Source organism: Strix aluco, chromosome 18 (assembly GCF_031877795.1).
Source record: "Strix aluco isolate bStrAlu1 chromosome 18, bStrAlu1.hap1, whole genome shotgun sequence".
In the NCBI taxonomy this organism is placed as follows: Eukaryota; Metazoa; Chordata; class Aves; order Strigiformes; family Strigidae; genus Strix; species Strix aluco.
In genome coordinates, this window is record NC_133948.1 from 16,779,669 (window position 1) to 16,799,797 (window position 20,129).

General features: G+C 59.8%; 1 protein-coding gene and 1 long non-coding RNA gene across 4 annotated transcripts; one reads left to right on the top strand and one right to left on the bottom strand.

The window, feature by feature from the left end:
* Positions 1-3,786: 3,786 nt before the first annotated feature.
* Positions 3,787-4,911, bottom strand: LOC141931707 (apelin receptor A-like). Its single transcript, XM_074844202.1, has one exon. It carries the CDS (start codon positions 4,894-4,896, stop codon positions 3,829-3,831), a length of 1,068 nt encoding a protein of 355 aa, XP_074700303.1. The 5' UTR covers positions 4,897-4,911; the 3' UTR covers positions 3,787-3,828.
* A 4,476-nt stretch (positions 4,912-9,387) lies between these two features.
* Positions 9,388-19,351, top strand: LOC141931678 (uncharacterized). 3 transcript variants are annotated; one of them, XR_012625642.1, is made up of 7 exons: positions 9,388-11,003; positions 11,115-11,291; positions 12,427-12,481; positions 13,156-13,224; positions 13,334-13,753; positions 14,275-14,347; positions 19,219-19,351. It is a non-coding gene; the product is annotated as an uncharacterized LOC141931678 (long non-coding RNA). The 3 variants fall into 3 exon arrangements; XR_012625643.1 differs by lacking the exon at positions 19,219-19,351 and having other exon boundaries at positions 9,388-10,692; positions 10,860-11,003; positions 14,275-14,617; XR_012625641.1 differs by lacking the exon at positions 19,219-19,351 and having other exon boundaries at positions 14,275-14,617.
* Positions 19,352-20,129: the final 778 nt, after the last annotated feature.

A 20,129-nucleotide genomic window follows, 5' to 3' on the forward strand; every position in this document is an offset into this window, starting at 1 on the left:
CCAGGCGTGGGCTGCATGGCAGGACCCCTTGAGCGAGGGCACTGCCACCGCTTTATCAAGTGCCTCTTTGTGCAGGAGCCACCAGTGCCTGGGAACACGGGACACATGTGAAAGCATCAGCCCCTGGTGCTGCCCTGTCTCCAGGGAAACGTCCCCCAGTGGGAGAGGCATCCCCGGCCCCTGCCAGGGCACCCCCACCCTGCCTTTGTTGGCTCCCTTACATTTCTTTGGGAGACAAGGGGATAAAGTCTTCCTTTTCCTGCCAGCCGCCAGCTCCTGCTGCAGCTGCCTGGAAGTGGCTCCCCTTGCCCTGAAAGGGTCAGCTGGCATCTCCCGGGAGGAGTGAAGGCAGGCACTCAGCACCGGATCCAGCCCTGGGCCAAGGTGCAGCAGCACCTGGGGCTGAGCACACAGTGGGGCCCTTGTCAGAGCACCAGGAGCCACTGGCAGGAGCCTTGTCCTGGGCCCTGCAGGCAGCTGGGCATCCTCTGCCCAGTTCAGCTGCTCCAGCCTGGAAGGAGGAGCTGCCCGGCCACAGCGGTGATGCTGCTTTGCCCTGGGTGCAGCACTATGGGTGCCAGGGTGCAGGCGCTGGCTCTGGGCCACTGAGACTGCCACATGCCCTTGTCTCCTGTCTCTTGCCTCTACCTGCCTGGCACAAGCCACTGCCCTGATGTACTGAGCCAGGGGAAGGCTGGATCAGGATGGGTAGTTTTATTTTAAATCTTCTTCAACCCTGCAGCACCCGAGTGTGACCACAGGAGGTTTCTCACATCCTCCTCCCCCTACTGTCAGCCCAGCTCCCTCCTGGAGGGCCATGGCACAGGCATGTATGTCCCTCTGGGGTGATGGGGGAGGCAGCTGCAGTGGGATGGAGAGGATGTGACTGAGCATTCAGCATCTGGAGCCGTGCCGGGTGGGGGGAGCCCCCTTCCTACTAGTGCAGCTGCCCAGGGACTCCCTGGGAGCCTTGGGGCCCATCTCCCAACTGCTCCTCCCAGATCCTGCTCTTGCCTTGTGGTCCTTTGGCTTAGGTGGGGCCATGGGCTCAGCACTGTCTGCTCCTGGCAGCCCTCCACTCCTCCGAGCTGCTCACCTGTCTTCAGGCACAGTGGTAGCTGGAGAGGAGAGCTGCTCTGCCCCATGGCATGGGCAGGACCAGCCTCCCACTGCTCAGTTCCCTCCAAACCCATCCTGTAGCATAGGTCCAAAGCAGCTGGTGCCCAGAGAGCCTGAGCTCTGGAAGCTGGATGCAGCGCCCATGGGCAGCAGGCACATGGATCGTCTGGATGCATCTTCCAAATGCAAAGCAGTGATGCACATGGAGCTGAAATCCTGGCAGGGCGCAGAGCTGTCTCTGCACTTCCTCTGCCAGGGGCTTGCACCCAGAGCAGGGAAGGCATGTGCCCTGTCTGGCGTGGTTACTCTTTGCATGGCCCTGGCCTGTCCCCATGCTCACCCCACGCCTGACCAGCTGACGCTCAGGGTCTGTGTGGCACCACCCTGGGTCTAACGTGGCTCCACCCAGAACAGGGGCTGTGGTGGCTGCAGAAGCGTGGCAGGGCCAGCCCCTGTCGCGTCCACACAGGCTCTGCTCCCGAGTATCGCTCAAGGCTGGTGAGGGCGATGGGACAGCCTGCTCTGTCCCTGCAGCCCAGGACAAGGCCCTGCAGCCCACACGGCTGGTGTGGGGCAGGTGCCTCGGGGTCGGGGCTGGAGGACAGCTAGTGTGATTTGTTCTGGGGCGAGATGCAGAGAGTGGGGCTTCCAGGGAGGGTCTGAGGACAGAGCAGGTGACCAGCATGGACACAAGCGTGTGGGTCCACCCCGAGGGCAGCAGGGCCATGAGCCCTTCCCTTTTTCCCTGCCTTCCCTCCACAGAAAGCAGTGCCCGCAATGGGACAGCTCCCACCTGCCAGTCCCATGGGCACCATCTCCTCTCAGCTGTGCTTCCGTGGACGAAGGGGGCTGTGGTGGGTGCCTGCCCCTCCTGGGATCCTCCCCGTACCCTTGGCCCTTCCTCAAGGGCTCCTTACCAGGATTCACGTTTCCTTCATGCAGTCTGGAGCCATGTCTGTGGCTGCCCTGGCAGGTGTCCCAAATATTCTGGTTCAAACTTTTTGTGGGGAAGAAGAGTCCACAGCCCTACGGCAGCAAGGCTTGGGCAGGGGGAGGCACTGCCCGGAAGGAGGGATGGGCAGGGTTTGGGGGTTTTTAACATGCCGTTAGAGAGCTGCCCAGCTGAGCTGAAGGGGAAAGAGAAGCAACAGGAAGCTATAGAGCATGAGCCTCCCCAGTTTGGTGCTGGTGTCCTGCGCTGGCATGGGGAGATGGCAGCTTTCCCCAGGGGTGCCCCAGGAGAGCAGCAGCAGGGGCTGCTCCAGGGAAGGACTCTTCACCAGGTGCCTGGGGGGGACAGTGCTTACAGCCCATGTTACACTGCCCTGATGTCCTGTCCAGACGTCCCATGACCGGTGGGCCTGAGGACCTACCTCCTACCTATGTCTGTGCTGCCTGACTCTCCTCTGCATGGAGGGGAGGGACTCTCCCCGTGCATGGCTCCAAGGGGGACAGCCTGTTACTCTCCGCAACTGTGCAGGTCTCACTTCAGTCTGAGCTCAGCAGGCTGTGCCTGCAGAGGTGTATGAGCGCCGAGACCAGACAGCAAAAACCCAGCAGGATTTGCAGAGCCAGGGGAGGAGGAAAGCACATCCACTCGCACGTGCGGCGCTGCCAAATGGGGTGTCCGCTCTGCTCAGGCTCAGCTTTCTCTAGTGTAGCTCCTCTGGTGGGGCAGCATCCACACCACGAGGCTTGGCTGGGCCCGTCACAGCTCCCACAGCAGCACCATCAGCAGCTGTGCCCTCTGAAAGCTCAACCCCCAGAGATGGCCATTAGACTCCACAAAAGGGCTGCCCGTTGCCAGCTGGAAAGGGGTGATGCATCTGTGGCGTTCCAGAGATACCATCACAGCCCAAAGTAGGGCAGGCTCATGCTGACAGCAGCACGGGATGGGTAACGTTCCTTACTTCTACCCAGTGCAACGCTCCAAAGACCCTGTGCTGCCTGCCTGGTGTCAGCTCAGTGGGCAGAAACTCAGGGGCCCAGGTGACACCCCTTGGATATGGGCAGGGTTTTCCGAGAGGACACCTCCAGCACCAGATTGTGCCTGGGGAGAGGCTGGCTCACCTGAGCTGAAGGAAAATGCACCCAGCTCCTGGCAACCTGGGTCCAGCAGACTGCAGGGCCCCCTTAGGACAACCATGCCTGGAGGATGGCAGCACGCCCGTGTCCTCACCCAGCTGTCTTGGACAACCCTCAAGGAGCTTCTGTCTGCGAGGAGAGGAGCTGAGCAGCCTCCAGACACGGCTGGACACAAGCTGGATGGGCCCTGAAGGCGGGCAGGGCGGAGGGGACGCTGCCTGGACGACGGTGAGAGCGGTGGCTCAGAAAGGTGACAGCGGCCGTGCCAAAGCCCCCTCACCGCAGGGAGCCTCCGGTGGAGGGGGGGCAGGTCCCCAGGCGGCGGGGAGGGACGGACGGGGCTGGGGCCGGCCCCACCCCGGGCTGGCGGGGCCGGCCGTTCCCCCGCGGGGCGCAGCACCCGCTCCTCGGGCCGCGCGGGGGTCCGGGGCGGGGAAGGGAGCGCGGGGCTGCCGGCGCCCCGAGGTGACCCGAGGCCGCGGGTGCTGGGAGCCGACACCCCGTCGCCGGTCTCCGTCCTGCCCTGCCGGCGGGGGGCCGCGCGGGGCTGCCGAGCGGAGCCGGAGGAAAGAGGCAGCGGGCTCCGTCGGCGGAAAGGGCGTTTATTGGGGCGCGGCGGGGCCGCTACAGCTTGGTGCCGGCCGAGGGCAGCTCGGAGCGTTGCGTGGGGCCGCTGAGCGTGGAGGAGGCGGCGGCGGCGGGCGGGCGGCGCGGCCCCAGCAGCAGGCGGCAGCGGGCGCGGAAGCGGCCGTCGAGGAAGGCGTAGAGCAGCGGGTTGAGGCAGCTGTTGAGGTAGGCGAGGCAGGTGGCGTAGGGGTGCAGGCGGGCGATGAGCCCCAGCAGCGCGCAGGGCAGCTCCAGCAGCCCGGCGGCCGCCAGCGCGAAGAGGCTCTTGAGCAGGTGGAAGGGCAGCCAGCACCCGGCGAACACGGCCACCAGCGCCGCCAGCAGCCGCAGCAGCCGCCGCCGCGCCGCCGCCTCGGCCCGCGGCGGCCGGAGGTGGCGGCGCACGGCGCTGCCCACGCAGCAGTAGCAGACGGCCATGAGCAGCAGCGGCGCGGCGAAGCCCAGCGCCGTGGCGCCCAGGCTCAGCGCCGCCGCCCGCCCCGCGCCCCCCGCCGCCAGCTCGCACAGCGTCCGGTTGCGGGGCCCCCGCCGCGCCTCCCGCAGCAGCAGCGCCGGCAGCGCCGCCGCCGCCGCCGCCGCCCAGAGCGCGGCCAAGGGGCCCAGCCCGGCGGGGCGGCGGCGGCGGGGGGCGCGGGGCGGCGGGGCGGCGCGGGCGGCGGCGCGGCAGCGCTCGGCGCTGAGGCCGCCGAGGCAGAAGGCGGAGGCGAACATGCTGAGCAGCACCAGGAAGCTGCTGAGCTTGCAGAGCGCGGCGCCGAACGGCCAGTGGAAGCGCAGCGCCGTGTAGGCGGCCCAGAGCGGCAGCGTGGCCACGAAGGCCAGGTCGGCCAGCGCCAGGTTGCCGATGTAGGCGTCGGCGGAGCGGCGCCGCGCCCGCGGGCCGCGCCACACCGTCAGCAGCACCAGCCCGTTGCCCGAGAGCCCCAGGGCGAAGACCAGCAGGTAGAGCAGCGGCAGCAGCGAGAAGGACGCCTCCCAGTCCGCCTGCCACTCGCACGCCTCCCCCGTGGCGTTGCCCGCCGGCTCCTCCCCGTAGTAGTACTCCTCCGCCTCCGCGTACTCCATCGCGACCGCCGCCCCCCGCGCCCCGCCGCGCCGCTATAAGGGGGCCGGCGGTCCCGCCGCCCCCCCCCCCCACCCCGCCCCGGGGCGGCCCCGGGACAGTCGCTCCGCCCGGCGCAGCATCCCCCCCCCCCCGCCCCAATCCGTCGGGTGCTGCCCGGCAGCCCCGCAGGCGGCTCAGCTGGCTGCGGGCATCCCGCGCCACGGCGGCGGGAGCGGTTCGCTGCCCGCGGGGCACCGAAGGCGACGGGCGAGGAGCGACGGCAGGCGGGCGCGGGGGGATTGTGGTAACACAATTCGCGATGCCTCTTGCAGCGCTCCGCGAGGGGCTGCGGTGCCCGCGCACCCCGCGTGCCTGGTGCGGTGCCCGAGCTGAGGACTGGAGCAGAGTGCCGGGCATCCTGCGGGATGAACAGGCAAGGGTGCAGAAAGCGAAGGATGCAGACGCCTCCCGGTGAGCACGGCACGGAGGCAGAGCAGCACGCAGCGTGGGGAACCTGCGGGGTCCCTGCTCTGGGCATGTCAGCACCGGCGCTCCTTGGTGGTGCCGTGCTGGAGCACAGCTTTGGCCGAGTGGGACTTGGAGGTCTGGTGGAGGGAGATGAAGCAAGCCCCAGAGCATCCTGGCCTCGTGAAGCACCCCCCCCACATCCCCGCCAGCACCTCATGCCTTCCTCCAGCAGCTCCCTCCAGCACCAAACCTGCTCTTGCCTCCCTGTTCAAGCGCAGAGGAATGGAGGAGATGTGGCAGGGTGTCCCTCCCACTGCTTTCTGCAGAGACTTGCACGTTTACTGTGTTTCCTCAAAGACAGAAGTGAGTTTGTTCTGTCCTAGCCAGTGTTTTCTAAGAGCCTTCCCACTGGACCTGGTGATAAGGAGAAGGTGGCCACCTCCTGCAAAGGAATCTCTATGTGGCGAGCACAGGAGGAGAGCAAGCCTGCCCTGGAGCAAGGGCAGGACCTCTTATCACCACTCGGTTCAGGCAAGGGGGAAAGAGAGGCTGATGCTGTGGCTCTGAGAGCGTGGAATTCCTTTTGAAATTGCAGCTGGGTTAGCTGGACGTGCTGGCCACCTCCTGGTTTGCAGCATTCAGCAGCAGCAGAGCCCCGTGTCAAGTGTTTACACATTCCCCAGTGACACTGCACCCACTACACCCACTAAGCATCCTCAGTGTCCCCTTCCCCAGCCGTGCCGAGCACGGGGAACAGGCAGGGTCGTTGGGAGCCCTGGAGCCAGCAGCATCTGCAACATCTCCGGAAGCAAGTTCTCTCCCCCCTGGGCTGGTTTCCTATGGATCACAGTCTCAGTATTTCAGAGAAATTTTATTTTCTTTCTTTTCCTCCTCTCAGACACACCATAAAAACGTCCTTGTTCGAGAAGAGCCTTGCAGAAGACGCTTCCCCTGTGTTGGTCCCGAGGTGGCGAGTGGCCAGCTGCAGCACTGCCAGGAGCGGGGAGGGAGTGCTGGGCTGTGGTGGGCTGCCCGCTCACTGGGAGGGGAGCGGTTCCTGTCCTGCAGTGGGAAGTGGGCAAACTGAACCCGGACCATGGACAGTAAGTACATGGGAGCCAGGCAAGAGGACCTGCCTGGGTAGCAGGGACATTTCTGGGTCTCGTCCTCTGTCCTGTGTGCCCGACACTGCAGAGCCTTTCCTCAGCCGCCACGCTGCGCGAAGCCGGGGGTCATAGGGGGTGCGGGTCGGGCAGGAAGGGTGTCACACACCTGCTGCAGCTTTCGAGCGGGCAGTGGTGTCGGTGCTGGGGCGCTGAGGGTGGTGAGGACATGTCGGTGCCGCTGAGGACATGGCGAGGCTGTGCTGCATATGAACACGGGAGGGATCCCTGAGCCCTCTGACTGCGCGGTGACGAGGTGGACTCTAGGAGAAGCTGGAGATGTCTTTGATGACGACCTGGAGCTGTGATGTCTGCAGGGGGGTGATGTTCTGAGAAGAGTTTTGCACCATCCCAGCCCTGCCACCCAGGGCAGAGTTGTGGTGTTTCCAGGCCCTAGCCACTGTCCCCAACCCAGCTCGGGTGCAGGTCCGGGCCTGATCCTGTTCCTTGGGCCCAGGGCTGCGCCTGCACACGCTGCCCACTCCAGGGGATTTTGGCAGACGCTGTCCTGCCGGCAGCCTGGGTTTCCCCGGGCCTGTCCCCGCGGGCAGGGATGGGACAGGAGCCTGTTGCCAGATCCCGGCCCCTCTCCGCATCCCCACATCCCAGCGGGCAGCCCCGGGCCTGCCACCCTGCCAGACCCAGCAGCAGTGGGCAGGGGCAGGGCCGTGCCCGGGGGCTCCGGAGGGGCTGCGGGGAGGGAGGGGAGCCCCCCCCAGCCTGGCCAGCATCCAGCCCTTTCCTCCCGGGAGCGGCAGCGTCTGCCACGGCCGTGCTGGTGTCCCGCCCGGAGGGATGCCCAGCGCTGCCAGCAGCAGCGGGAGCTGCTCTCGGGAGAGCGCTGGAGCCTGGGGCCCGGAGCTGCGCCTCTGCCTGCTCCCGCGGGGACCCGGTCCCGGGGCTCTTGGCCCTGCCGGTGCCTCCACAGCCTACCCCGGAGCGAGTCCCGCCCGCTCCCTGCCTCCGGGCGGCCGGCAGCTCTCCGCTCCTGCCGCGACCCGCTCTGCTCCCGCTGCCCGGAGCCGGGCAGCCAGCCCGCTTCTCGCTGCGGGACGCGGCCAACCGAGCTCTGCCGCTCAGCGAGCCCCCCCCGCACGGTGCTGCACTCCGGCTGCCCCGGCCTGCAGCCCCCGGCCCCTTCCTGCAGCTCCCCCGACCCTTGCCCGAAGCCCCCCCGGCCCCTGCCTGCAGCCCCCTCGTTTCACACCGCTGCAGAACAGCCAGTAGGAAAAGCAAAGACGTGAGAAGCTCTTCGGGGGGTCCCCGCGGGGCAGCGCGTCCGGACGTGGGACCCGCTGCCTGCGCGCGCTGCCCACCCGTGATGTGGGGCGTCACCGGCAGGACACTCCCCACCCCACGGCGGGGATCATCGCCGACGGAAAAGTCTCCCGTGGGAGATGCTCCGTGCCCCGAGCCTGGAGCCAGCCGGGCACCCCGGCCAGGGCCCGCTCGGTCCGGGGAGCTGCTGCGGGGGGGGAGCGCGTTTGGGGTCGGCAGCCGGGTGCCTTTTGCACCCTGTTTGGTGCCCGGGTCCCACGGGTGGGCGTGGGACATCAGTCCCGGGACAGCCGCTGCTGACTCCTCTTTCCCGGGAAGGGCGGGTCGTTATCGCCGTGTCTCTGCTCTGCGCCCATCAGGGTTTCTTTGTCCTGCCAGCTGCTGCCCAGCCAGGAGGGTTGGGCTGAGCTTAGCAGGGATGTCCCATGCCCCGCCTAAGGCGGTCAGCATCTTGACCGCTTTGCCTTGGCGGGGGCTCCGGCACTGTGCCGAGCCGAGCCCAGCCGAACCCAGATGAACGGAGCCGAGTTCAGCCGGGTCTTGCCGAGCTCAGCCCAGCCGAGCCGAGCCCATCGTAGCTGTGTCGAGCCGAGTCCAGCCGAGCCCAGCCGAACCGGACGGAGCCGAGCTCAGCCGAGCTGATTTCTAGCCGAGCCCAGCCGAGCTCAGCTGAGCCGAGCCGAGCGCAGCCGAGCTCCGCCCAGCCGAGCCGAGCCGCTGTCGAGCCCAGCCGAGTCTAGGTCAGCTGAGCCGAGCCGAACGGAGCCGAGCTCAGCCCAGCCGAGCCCACCGCAGCCGATGTCGACTCGAGCCGAACGGAGCCGAACGCAGCCGAGTCTAGCCGAGATCAGCCCAGCTGAGCCGAGCCCAACGGAGACGATGTCGAGCCCAGCCCAGCCGAGCCGAAGTCTAGCTGAGCCCAGTCTAGCTCCGCCGAGCCGAGCCGATGTCGAGCCGAGTCGAGCCGAGCCCAGCCGAACCGGGTATAGCTCAGCCGAGCCGGGCTCAGCCGAGCTGCCCGCAGCGGCACGGGCGGGCAGGGCGGGCAGCGCTGCCTGCGGGCGCGGGGCGGCTCCTCCGCCGCCGGTGATGGGGGGGCAGGAACCGGCTCCTCGGCACCGCGCCCCGGGCGCTGCAGCTCCTCGTCCTGCTCCGCTGCGGCCGGGGAGCGCGGGTCGGAGAGCTCCTGCCCACGGCGGGGGGAGGCGGGCAGATGGGGGGGGACCCTGCCCGGGGCCGGGGAGCGGGGGGGTGGGCAGCACCCGGGGGTCCCCGTGTCTCTGGCAGCGACTGCCCTGGGGACAAGGCCACGGAGCGAAGGGCCGGGGCCGATTCGCGGGGTTCTGGCGCTCTCTAGAGGCACCAAGCGCCGGCCAGGACCGAGGCTGCGCCCGCCCTCGGCTGCCCCCGCGGCAGCTCTGCCCCGCGCTCAGCACCTGCCCCGGGCTCGTTCGCCAGCCGCCTCGTTCGCCAGCCGCCTCGGGGCTGGCCCCGCGCTCGGGACGGGCCCCGCCACGCCTGAACCGTTGCCCGGGGTCTCCCCGAAAGCGGAACCGCCCGAAAGCGGAACCGCGGCGGTTCCCTCGCGGGTCCCCGCTGGGCTCTGCCCGCAGGACGGGGCCCCCGGGGCTCTGTTCGTGCAGCCCGGCCCCGCACGCTGGGCGGGGGGAAGCGGCGGGTCCCGCTACCGCGGGGACGAGCCCCCGGGGGAGAAGGGGCGGGCTGGGGCGAGGGCAGCATCGGCCGGGGCTGTCCCTGGCGGGCCCGGGCCGGCCCGGGGGGAGATGCCGGTGGCCGCTTTCCCCGGGAGGGGCGGAGGAGCTGCGGAAGGAGCGGGGCGGGAGCGTGAGGAGGGGCAGCTGCCAGGCTTTGTGCTCCCCGGGGACACTCGGGGCTCCCCGGGGGCCGGGCCGGGCGTTCCCCCCCGCCCCCTCGTTTCTGCCAGAATCTGTGCTCTGACCCCGTGTCGCACCGGAGTGTGTGTGGGATGAGCTCTGTTGCCCGCCCTGCAGAGATAACCCTGGCTTTCCTCGAACAGACGAGCGGGAATCTTCTCTCGAGCTGGAAGCAGAAACTCCTTGGGTTTTGGCATGCGGATTTTCTCAGCTTGCTCCCGCCGGCACCTGAGGGGACTAGAGATTTCATGGAGCACCGTGGGGACGTTACTCTCAGGAGTGTTCCTTCCTGCTGGTGGACAGATAGATTGTCATGATTTTCTTGCAGAACGCCCACTCGATCGGCAGTTGCTGTTTTTGGCAGGCCGTACAAACGTCACCGTTAGGCTTTCACGGGGTAAAAAGGGGCTGCTTCTTGGACTGTTGCTCAGCTGGGTCACTGTTCATTGGAGCTTTCCAGTAGTGTCTGGTTTAGAAGTAAAACGTGGCTGCTAGAAAGGCTCAAGAGCGCTGTCTAAGAGGGTGTTTCCTCTCCAGAACCCCAGGCAGAGCTGTCATTAGGCACCAGAGTTAATGCTGACGTGAGAGGCCTGGGCTCTCCCTTTGCAAGACCTGCCACAAGGTCAAGGCCAACTCCTCTGATGCTTTGGGCTCACGCTGGAACCCAAAGCGCTCCAAGCCCCCAGCTGCAGCTGCCTCTGAAGGGCAGCAGCAGCCAGGGCAGAGCAGCACGTGGCCGTGGGGAACTGGACAGGTCAGCTGACTCCAAAACAGTCTTCCAGGGCACGTATCAGTACTTTGAGTGTCTCTTGTACCTTCCTCATATTTCATTCCTGTGTCATCCTTTGCCCCATTTGTCTGCTTCCTTCTCTTCCATAGGTGACAGAATCTAAGCAGCATTGCCCGTGTTTAGAGAAAAGCTGTCAGACGCTTTCAGGTCCCCGTGTCCTTAAGCAGAGGTTCTTCCTGTTTACCTCCTCTGTGTTCACGTCATCTGTAGAATCACAGCAGGGTGAGAACTCGGTGACTAGTCAAAGCAGTGCACTGGCTTGCACACCTGAGCCAGGGGTGACAAGGGAAGAAGAGTTTTCTAGCTGCCTCCCAGCCTGTTCCTCTGAGTCGGCTGATGAATGCTGCCCCTCAGCTCCAGGCTGAGACCTGTATCTGTGGCTTTCCCAGAATCGTTGGGGTTGGACGGGACCTTTGAGATCATCGAGTCCAACCCCTCCCGCTCAAGCAGGGTCACCCAGAGGAGGATGCCCAGGACGTGACCCCTCAGGTTTCCAGTGGACTCCAAGGGTGGAGACGCCACAACTTCTGCGGGCAACCGGTTGCAATGCTTGACTACAGCTGCAGTCAAAAAGTTTTTTCTTGCGTTCAGATCTGATTTCATGTTTTGCAGTTTGTGCCCTTTGCCTCTTGTCCTGCCAGCAGGTGCTGCTGAGGAGAGCCCAGCTCCCTCTTCCTCGTTCCCTCCCATCACGTGTACGTTGACAAGATCCCCCCGAGTCTTTCCCAGGATGAACAGCCCCAGCTCTCCCAGCCTCTCCGCATACGAATAGTGCTCCAGTGCCTTCCTCATCTTTGTGGCCCTTTGCTGGGCTCAGCCAGGTGAGTCTTGGCCTGGGGAGCCCGGTCTGGCCAGAGGACCCAGAGTGGCCTCAGCACCCTGAGCAGAGGGAAGGATCTCGTCCCTCGGCTGCAGCAGAACTCTTCCTCGTGCAGCTCAGGGTGTTGTTGGCCCCTTCAGCCCAAGGGTGTGGTGCTGGCTCGTGGTGGCTTAACTTCAGGCTTGGGTCTTGAGTACCTTTCAGAGGCAGGCCTGTTATTAGTTATAGTCCAGCAGACTGCTTTCTTCCAGAGAGCGTAGCTTTCAAAGAAAGAAAATTTGTGCCTGCGCTTAATAATCACAAGCATGCGGCAGCCGGTTCCAGATGCAGCGCTGTGGTCAGAAGCATTTCTGCTCACCTTTCCCCTTCCATGGCGATGCACAGACCGTGTCAAATCATCTGCTTGTTGCCTTCTGTTCTGCCCAGTTCCCAAAGGTATTTCCTGCAGTGATTGATAGGGGAGAAGTCTGAAGCCAGTTCTTTTCCTGCTCATACAAATGTAGTCCTTTCATTTCCCTCCCCCGCTGACAGTTTCTAGTCACAAGAAAACTGCTGGAAATGAGTGAAGAATGAGACCAGGATCCAGAATGCTTTCTAATCTCTTCTAGCCAAGGCGTGAGTTGTAGATTCAGAAAACACAAGGCCAGAAATGGCTCTGTCATGATCCAGTCTGGCAGTTCTCTCTTAGTCCTGTGTCTTGCCCCAGAAGTTAGGCTATTCCAGAAAAGATTAAAACAGTAAATCATTTTAAAGTGTATTCTTGATTTCAGGATTAAATCGGGGAGGCGTCAACTTGAAGCCTTCTGTCATTTTCTTCTGTTAGACTGAAGAGCTCATTCAGCCTGAGCACTGCCCCGCCCCGGGAAGGAGTTTGTCTACTGCAGTCAGATCACCTCTTGATCTTTTTTTCTTTTCTTTACTAGAAAAGCAGAAAGCCCAATACTGGAACGAGTGCATATTTTCATTTTTTAAGTGAGACTTTGAAACTTGAGTACAACTAGAGATTAAGGGTATCTGTCTTGTTGGCTAGAGGTGCTAAAGCCCTGATTTCTAATGAAATATTGGAGTAGCCATTTAGAGGATTGCTTCCTTTTTGTGACTTTTTGTAAACTCATTTCTTACTTATTTCTTTTTAGGACTGAAGCAGAGTGTGTTCACCATATGAGTAAAGCAAAGCATGGATTTGAAAGGGTAAGCTACAGAATATTCAGAGGGAGACAACAGCATCTGCTTAGTCCTAGATTCTTAAACTGGCAAGCATAAAAATGCCTTCAGGTATTTTTATTCCCCTTTTCCCTGCATCACCTGCATTTGTGACTATTGAGAGTATTTTCTGAGGAAGCAAACTCCTTCCTCTTGGGATTGTCCAGAGACAGTTGCCTGGTGGTATAAAAGGAAAAACTGCTTCTCCCACTGTTCCTTGGGAGGTGAATAATTGCGTCAAATACCTGGATTTCTGCGTGTTTCTGCACAGTGACACGCAGGAGCCTTTTGGGCCTCTCCACAATTGTGGGCTTGTGTAAAACGTCAGGTGGCCAGGGCGTACTGCCGGGGTTTCGTGAAACCTGAAGGAAATCTGTCTGCCCGGCACACGTGGGATTGCCTGCACACCACGGGCACTCGGTCCCGCAGGAGCAGCGTGGAAGTGCCGCAGTCCCGTGGCTGTCCTGAGCAATGGCCTGAGGAGGGAAGGGCGGGAACACGTTGGTGAAGAAACTCCTCCAGGTCACAGGAAAAAACCCAAAATAACAGAACAAGAGAGTAGGCCTTGCCTTTTAGTTCTTGAAGCAAGCAAACCAACCAAAATCTCCTGTCCAATAGCATTTTACATGGTGTAACAGTTCTGGGGTTCCTTTTCCTTTCAGAATCCCTTCAAAGAAAGTGTCAGTGGAGTCCAGCATCCCTTACTGTGGGCTGCAGCCACGTGCGTTTCTGTAAGTAAGGAATTCCTGGATTGTTTCGTTCAAATTGGTCGTATTAAATCAAAAGCTGCAAGGATTACACGGGTATTATTCTTCAGAAATCGTGTTTGGTATTTTCCAGCCTGTGAGATCAGGAATCAGAAGCACTGTGAAGCGGTAGGTCACCAGTGATGTTGGCAGAGACTCTCATCCCGTAAGGAATTCCCACCCATAGAGCTGGGCTGGGAGATGGGAGCCTACCTCCAGGTCAGTCTGCAGTGGGACTGCCTTGGAAGCTCCCAGGCGTGGGGTCAGTCAGAGCCTGGAGCCACCTCTCAGTTCAGGGTCTGCCGCTGGGTGCGCGGGGAGCGCGGGGAGAGCCAGCTTGTGGTTTTGTTCCTGCTGCTGTTTCTTACAGGGGGACCTGTGGAGTCTGACCCTGGACATGGAACAGCAGCTGGTCAGGCTGAGGGTGCAGCGCAGCCACTGCAGCCGATGGACCGCAGGGTCAGCACAGGAGTGTGGAGTCAGGAGGAAGAGGTCTCTCCGGGTTCTGGAGAAGGTACTAATGCTGCTGCTGTGAGCAGCTGCTGTCCTGGCTCTGTCCCAGCCCGTGTCGGAGCCTGAGCCTGGCTCTGGCCATTCAGGTGACACCACAGCATCTTGAAGCATGGATACCTCTTGTCCATGGTTAACCCCAGGTCTGCCAAGGCAAAGGAACATTCAGGGAGGTCCTTTTGTCTCGTGGTAAGGTGCAGTGTTGCCAATAAATGTTCCTCTTCTGAGCTGTCTTTGGGAAGAAAACACCTCACGGGAGGGTCACTGACCTCAGTCACAGCCCCCGTCCAATGTGGCTTTTACCAGCTGAGGAGGGCCACCTCCAGCCCCATTTCAGAAGGACTTAGGCACTGCCCCTTCTAACAGGGCACAGGTTATTCTTTGTTTCCTCTGTTTTTTCAGTCTTTCTCCGTATTATTTTGGGCTGGGGTTGTGTCTTTCTGGAGGACAGAAATTACCTTGTTATTCCAGTTCTCAGAGGAGTATTTTAAGTACAATGTGCTCTTTTTGCTGTTGTTTCCCCAGCATAATCTTTTCGCCACTACAGCATCTTTTTGGTGGAAAGAACTGACCTGGAACTGCTAATTGTTGTGGAAAGGTAAACTTGTAGCATGAACATTGGGTTGCATTGTGTCTTTTGTAATTCAGCTTTTCACATTGCTTGTCTCAGCTACTAAAAACTTTAAATTAAGTTCTACTTTGTTTCCATTTCCAAATCAACGTCCTGATGATGTTGGGTTAGAAAGTCTTTTTCTTTACCGCCTAGAGTTTCTGGAAAACAAGCTTTAAGATTTTGATCCTTGAGTGTCATAAACTGGGAATTTTACATTTAAGAACCATTAGATGAGATTCTAATAAAACAAGCATCAACTTGGAAGTGCGTGTTGTTTTAATCAGCCTTACCCTGGCAGGAACACTCTGTCCCTCCAAGAAGCAGCAGCGGTTTCTGGTATTAGATGGCCTCCTGTACTGTGCTTCACAGCATTAAAAAGGTGAAAATTGGTGAAGATGTTTTGGGGTAGGTTTTACCACTACACTCCAACCTGTGAAATTATTTATGCCTTCGATATGTAGTGGGATGATGCAGAAGATTGGTGCGGGAGTTAAACGCATGCAACTGATCACACAGTGATTAAGCTATGCTACTTTAATATGGTGGACAAGCCTTTTATAATGAAGGTGAGAATCACAAGATACAATTACATGGTACAGTTCTTTCTGATTAGGCAGTTAGCTTTACACATGCTCCTTAGGCTCTCTTCTGGTTGGATGAGAACTGCCACATCGACATTCTACAAACTTCTTCTCTGCCAAGACCAATACCCTGAAGTTGTTTACCTTCCTGGGTTCTTCCTCATTCTTCCAGGGTCAGTCCCTCGTCACATCCTTGCTCATACATAGGGTTGCTCACACGTCCACTTTCTTGCAGGGACTCCTTCTGAATCCCCACAGGATGAGGCTGGCGGTTAAGGTTTCAGACGTGCCTAGGGCACGCTGAGGCAGCTTTTTACCATCACACTAGTACATTTGCCATAAGCCATCATTCTTCAGCCACCTCCTGAGCTGGGACAGCGTAAGCACGTCCGTGCACAGCGCCAGTCTGCCACAAAACACCGAGTGATTGGTACTTTACCAGCAGCAACACGCGGCCGTTTGACTGCGTCTCGGGGGTAACTTGTCTGGCAGAACGAGCCGATGCTCTAAATGAGTCAGAGAATGCAACGCATGGTCTCTTTGGCTTCTTTCCACCCTGGAGCAGGGATTATGCACCCTGCGTACTGACATACTCATTGCTGGACTCCCCTCGGCAGTGAAACAATGCTTTCCCTCAGGAAGAAATGGAGTTGAGAAACTAGATCCGTTTATCCCGGAGACCGTTTGATCGGTGTGTGCAAACCCCTGATGGGAGAGTGCAGAGAGGACGGAGCCTGGCTCATTCCACTAGAGCCCAGCGGCAGGACCAGAGGCCGTGGGTTTGACTGAAGCATGGGAGGTTCTCTCTGCATGTCAGGAAACACTCTCTCCCTGAGAGGGTGACCGAGCCCTGGCATGGGCTGCCCGGGGAGGTTTGAGAGTCTCCCACCTTGGAGACAGTTCAACGCCATCCGGACACGGCCCTGGGCAGGTGGCTGTAGGTGGCCCTGCTTGAGGAGGGGCTTGGACCCAATGAGCTCCAGAGGTCCCTTCCGACCTCAGCCACGGTGTGATCCTGTGAATATTCCCGAGGGAGTTTCCTTCCCTCCTTAAACCATCTGTATCTTGGTCCATGAGTTTCTTCTCACTTTTAACCTTCCGATTCTCTCCCCCATCCTGCTGAGGGGGCAGTGAGCAGCTGGGGGGGGGGTCACCTGCCAGCCAGGATCAACCCCCCCTCGAAGGGGCTGCAGCTGGCAGAGGAGCCCAGGTAAAGCCTGAGAGCCCTCGCCGCTGCGCAGGGACCCCGACTCCTGCACCCCTTCCCCCTCCTTGCCTGGCTGGTGGGACCGAGTGTGACCTGCAGCAGGAACGAGCAGGAGAGGAGGAGTCTGGGGTGAAGCTGGGCCTGGGAAAGGGGAGGAAAGGAGTTAAACTGGTCTACTTCAAACGAGCGTGGTTCACATCTGCCTCCACTGGGGAATCTGACACTGTCCCATGCCATGGAGCACTGTCATACCTGAGGCCAAGCACCTTCTGGACAGCCTGGCACTGGTTATTTTTCTGCTCAGCACCAAGGACTCAGCTGTACCTTGTGCGATCTCCCCTCTCACCGACCCCTCCCACAGCACAACAAAACACAGCCCGGTGACGTCCCGTGAGGACTTCAAGTCTGTCCAGCGCCTGTCCTGTAAACTCACCTGCAGGCAGGGTCAGGAGGAATTGCCACCTGCGGTGACCAAAAGCTGCGACATGTATAAAAAAAAATGAAACGTTTTCATCTGATTGTAAACTGTTCCTGTCAACCAGACTGACACAGACGGACATGCGCTCAGGAGACACGGGCAGAGCAGGAGGGTGACAGAGAGATGATCCTAGACCTGAATTACTGACAAGAATCAGCAGAGGAAATCTGGCCGAGAATTAGGCAGACAAATGTAGGCTGGGACAGCTCTCAGAGAGAAGCAATGCCTGATGAATTGTTAGCAGAAAGGCGGGCAGGCAGCCGGCCAGGTGATGGTGTCAGTGGTGGGGTCGGCGGAGGAGGAGCACTTGGCTGGCTGAAGCTGCAGCATGCACACACAGACATTTTGATTTCTCCACCTGGAAAATGCCATTACAGAATGATGGGTAATATTTGCAAGACATGCATCCATCCTGGTAAATCATTTTAGGCGATAAAGAAACCGGTTTAATTAAATCTAAGCAAAAGCATTTATTATTTTTAACTGGGATAGGCATTCTTTTATCTTCGAGGAAGCGTTTTGCCCTTTAAACAAGCGGCCTTCTTCTAAAAGGAAAGGGAAGTTACTTAACATTTAGAAACAAGCAAGCGGGGCTATTTCTCGGGGAACAACCCCCTCTCTTTCCCTCGGCATCCCACACGCTTCCAGAGGTACCTGGGCTCAGGGCACTGATGCCGTACTGTGGGCACTGGGACTATGGACCGCGATGCTCCCGGCTGCTGACGTCAGTGTGATCAGGCCGGGGAGCTCGTTGGAGAGAGAAGCTGGAACCAGAAAAGGCTCCTCTGTTTTTCCTCCTCACACAGGACAGTTTTGCGCTCCTTACCCACCCCCTCAAAAGGGGGGATCTCATCTGCCCTGGTGCTGCTTGTCCTGCTTCTGGCTTTGCATTTGTGTGTATTCAGTGGGGTGTCCTGCCTCTCTGCGGTCCCTTGTGCTTATTTTTTCCTTCCTCTTGCAACCAGTGGCCCTCGAATGCCTCCTGTGTGCAGGTCTGCAAACCACCCCCCTGGCCTGCCTGGCCTTGCCGGGTGCCTCTGGCCGGCGGGCGTGAGGCTCCGGGAGCGGGAGGCCCGTCAGCGGGGATGCGGGTGGCGGGTCCGTGTGCCAGAGGAGCTGCCGAGGGCGCAGAGGCCTGTGCCCGCATCACAGCCACCTCCCGGGGCATCGGGAGAGGTTCACAGCACGTCGAGAGTCACCAGGACGGCCCAGGGAGGCTGTGATGTGGATTTGTACTGACCCCGGGGAAGAGACCTGCAGAGGCAAATCGAGTCACAGAGTCACAGAATCCTCGAGGCTGGAAAAGACCCTGGAGGCCAAGCGTTAACCTGATGGTTAGAATGGGCTGGAATGATTTCCACGGAGACTGGGGACGCCAAGGGGGAAGGGAAGGCCTCCCGCTGAGCCGCGAGGCTCCCAGTGGGCCCCTTAGAAACTTCCTAAGCTGCTGGTGGAGCTTAGGTGCAGCTAGGCCCAGTCTTAGTCTCAGGCTAGGACAAGGGTTTATGGCTACTGGAATTAGCGACGTGGATTTCGTGAGTACTAACTCAGCATGCTGTGAGTCCCTGAGCGAGGCTCGGCTGTGGATAAGGGCTCTCTCTGCCTTGGCTCAGGAAGGATCGTTTAGTCTCAGGTGAGGGATCTCCAACCCTGAGGCACACCCCTGCTCAAGGGGAGAGGCGCTGGGCCAGTTGTAACTTGGAGAGAACCCGGACTGGGCTCATCCAACGATCTGTCGTTGGTAAACGGTGTCTCTGCCTGGAGGAGCAACCTGGAGAGGCGTCCCAGCTCAGGGGGCGATCACGGCCGTGCAGCCACGCTGCCCACGGGGAGAGCTCGGAGAAGGCTCCTTTTGGCTGTCGTATTTATTGGCTCACAGGCCAGCTGCACGCAATGGGAAAGGTGTGCACGGCCGTCCTTGCAGCCACGACTGGCTTTGTTCCTTAAGAAACGAGTCTTGGAAGAACCACCTGCTATTCCTGGGTGAATCGCGACTGGTGATGCGAGCTCACAGGCATCGAGGCTCACTGGGTCGCTCTGTTCCTTTGGGGGTTTCTGGAGGAGTTCTTGGCCCTGCTACAGCTCAGGCCTTTACCTCCTTTGGAGCCTGTGCCGAACTGTTGCTGGTTTGGTTAAGGGGTGGAGTGCATCCCTCACGCTCCAGCCTGTGACTACAGCCAATCCGCTCGATCAGCTCACAGGCACGGTTCCCTCTTGCCTCCTGTCGTAAATAGGTGGCATATTGCAGAGCAGTGGTAAGAGTCCAATTATTGGATAAGCTGGTTAGTTTAAGGGCCAAAACTAGTGTTGTTTATACACTACGTTGGCACGCTTGCTGGCCCGTGCTAAGGAAATAGCTTTCAGTATAAAATATTACTCTTAATCACACTGTTGGGGGGTTCCTTGCGATGAGCAGGGAGTATTCGCTTTGTTATGTACCAGACCTTCACACGCAAAATGGTTCTAAGAAATAAGCTATCAAAATCCCAGTCAGACGGAGTGCTAGATTCAACGTTCCTGTTGCTGTTGGTGACCATCCAAACAAGGTATCCCACCAGTGACGTTCTCCATCCTTTTTCACTCTTTCTAGGACGTGGGGTTTCTTCTCGGCATCGTGGTGGACAGTAACCAGGGTTCTTTGTCCGTTGTTCTGGATTCCTGTTAGCAGCTGACTCTGGTCATCGTGTTGCAAGAGTTTTCTCACCAACGTAGGATTCATCCCAGTGGGGGTGAGCAGTAAATCTTGATACCATGTGTAGTTTGATTGTAGCCACTGGGAGGCTGTGACAGGAGCTGAACAGTTAGTTGCATCCCATGATTTTGGTAATAGTACAGATAGAGACATCTGAGTGACTATTCGCCTCTGCAGTGGTGTTGTCTTAAATGTGGAATTATAAAGCGTTCTCACACAAATACATCCATTTCCAACGGACACGGGTACAGTCTCGGGGGTTTCATCAGGATGTATTTCCAAATGACACACATTTTGTTCCGTGTCAAGACAAATGTCTTGGGCGTTATTGGTATTACTTTCAGAAATAAATCTTTGTTGTTCCCCTAGAACACGTGCACCAAACCCAGTAGTTTTCCCCATTTTGTTGGGCCCACACTCTGTGTTCTGGTGGACAGAGTACAGTTCCATGGTGGTTTAATCCCAGCGCAATGATCTGGTATATGGGGCGTACCGCAGCGTTGCGTGTTGTCAGAGCCAAAGCTGTGGCTCTGCTGCTGGTGGGGTCGTGAGGGGGAGTGACTCGAGGCCACCAAGAGTGGAATTCTCTCTCAAATTCAGTGGCATTATCCCAGACCTCTTTTTGAATTCCAGTGGTAAGGTGCCCTCTTCACCTTCTCTTACAGTCGCTGCCACAGTAGATGGTACCCACAGTGGAGCCTGAGTGTGGCTGAGAGCGAGAGCCGTTACTTTGGGCCGCACCTGGTGCATTCACAGTTAGCAGGGGGAATTCCTGACCACGTGGAAGGAACCTACCCAGGCAAATGGAG

What these genes read in the sequence shown, in the direction of transcription:
- LOC141931707 (XM_074844202.1), bottom strand. Translation starts at nt 4,896, where the DNA reads ATGGAGTACGCGGAGGCGGAGGAGTACTACTACGGGGAGGAGCCGGCG.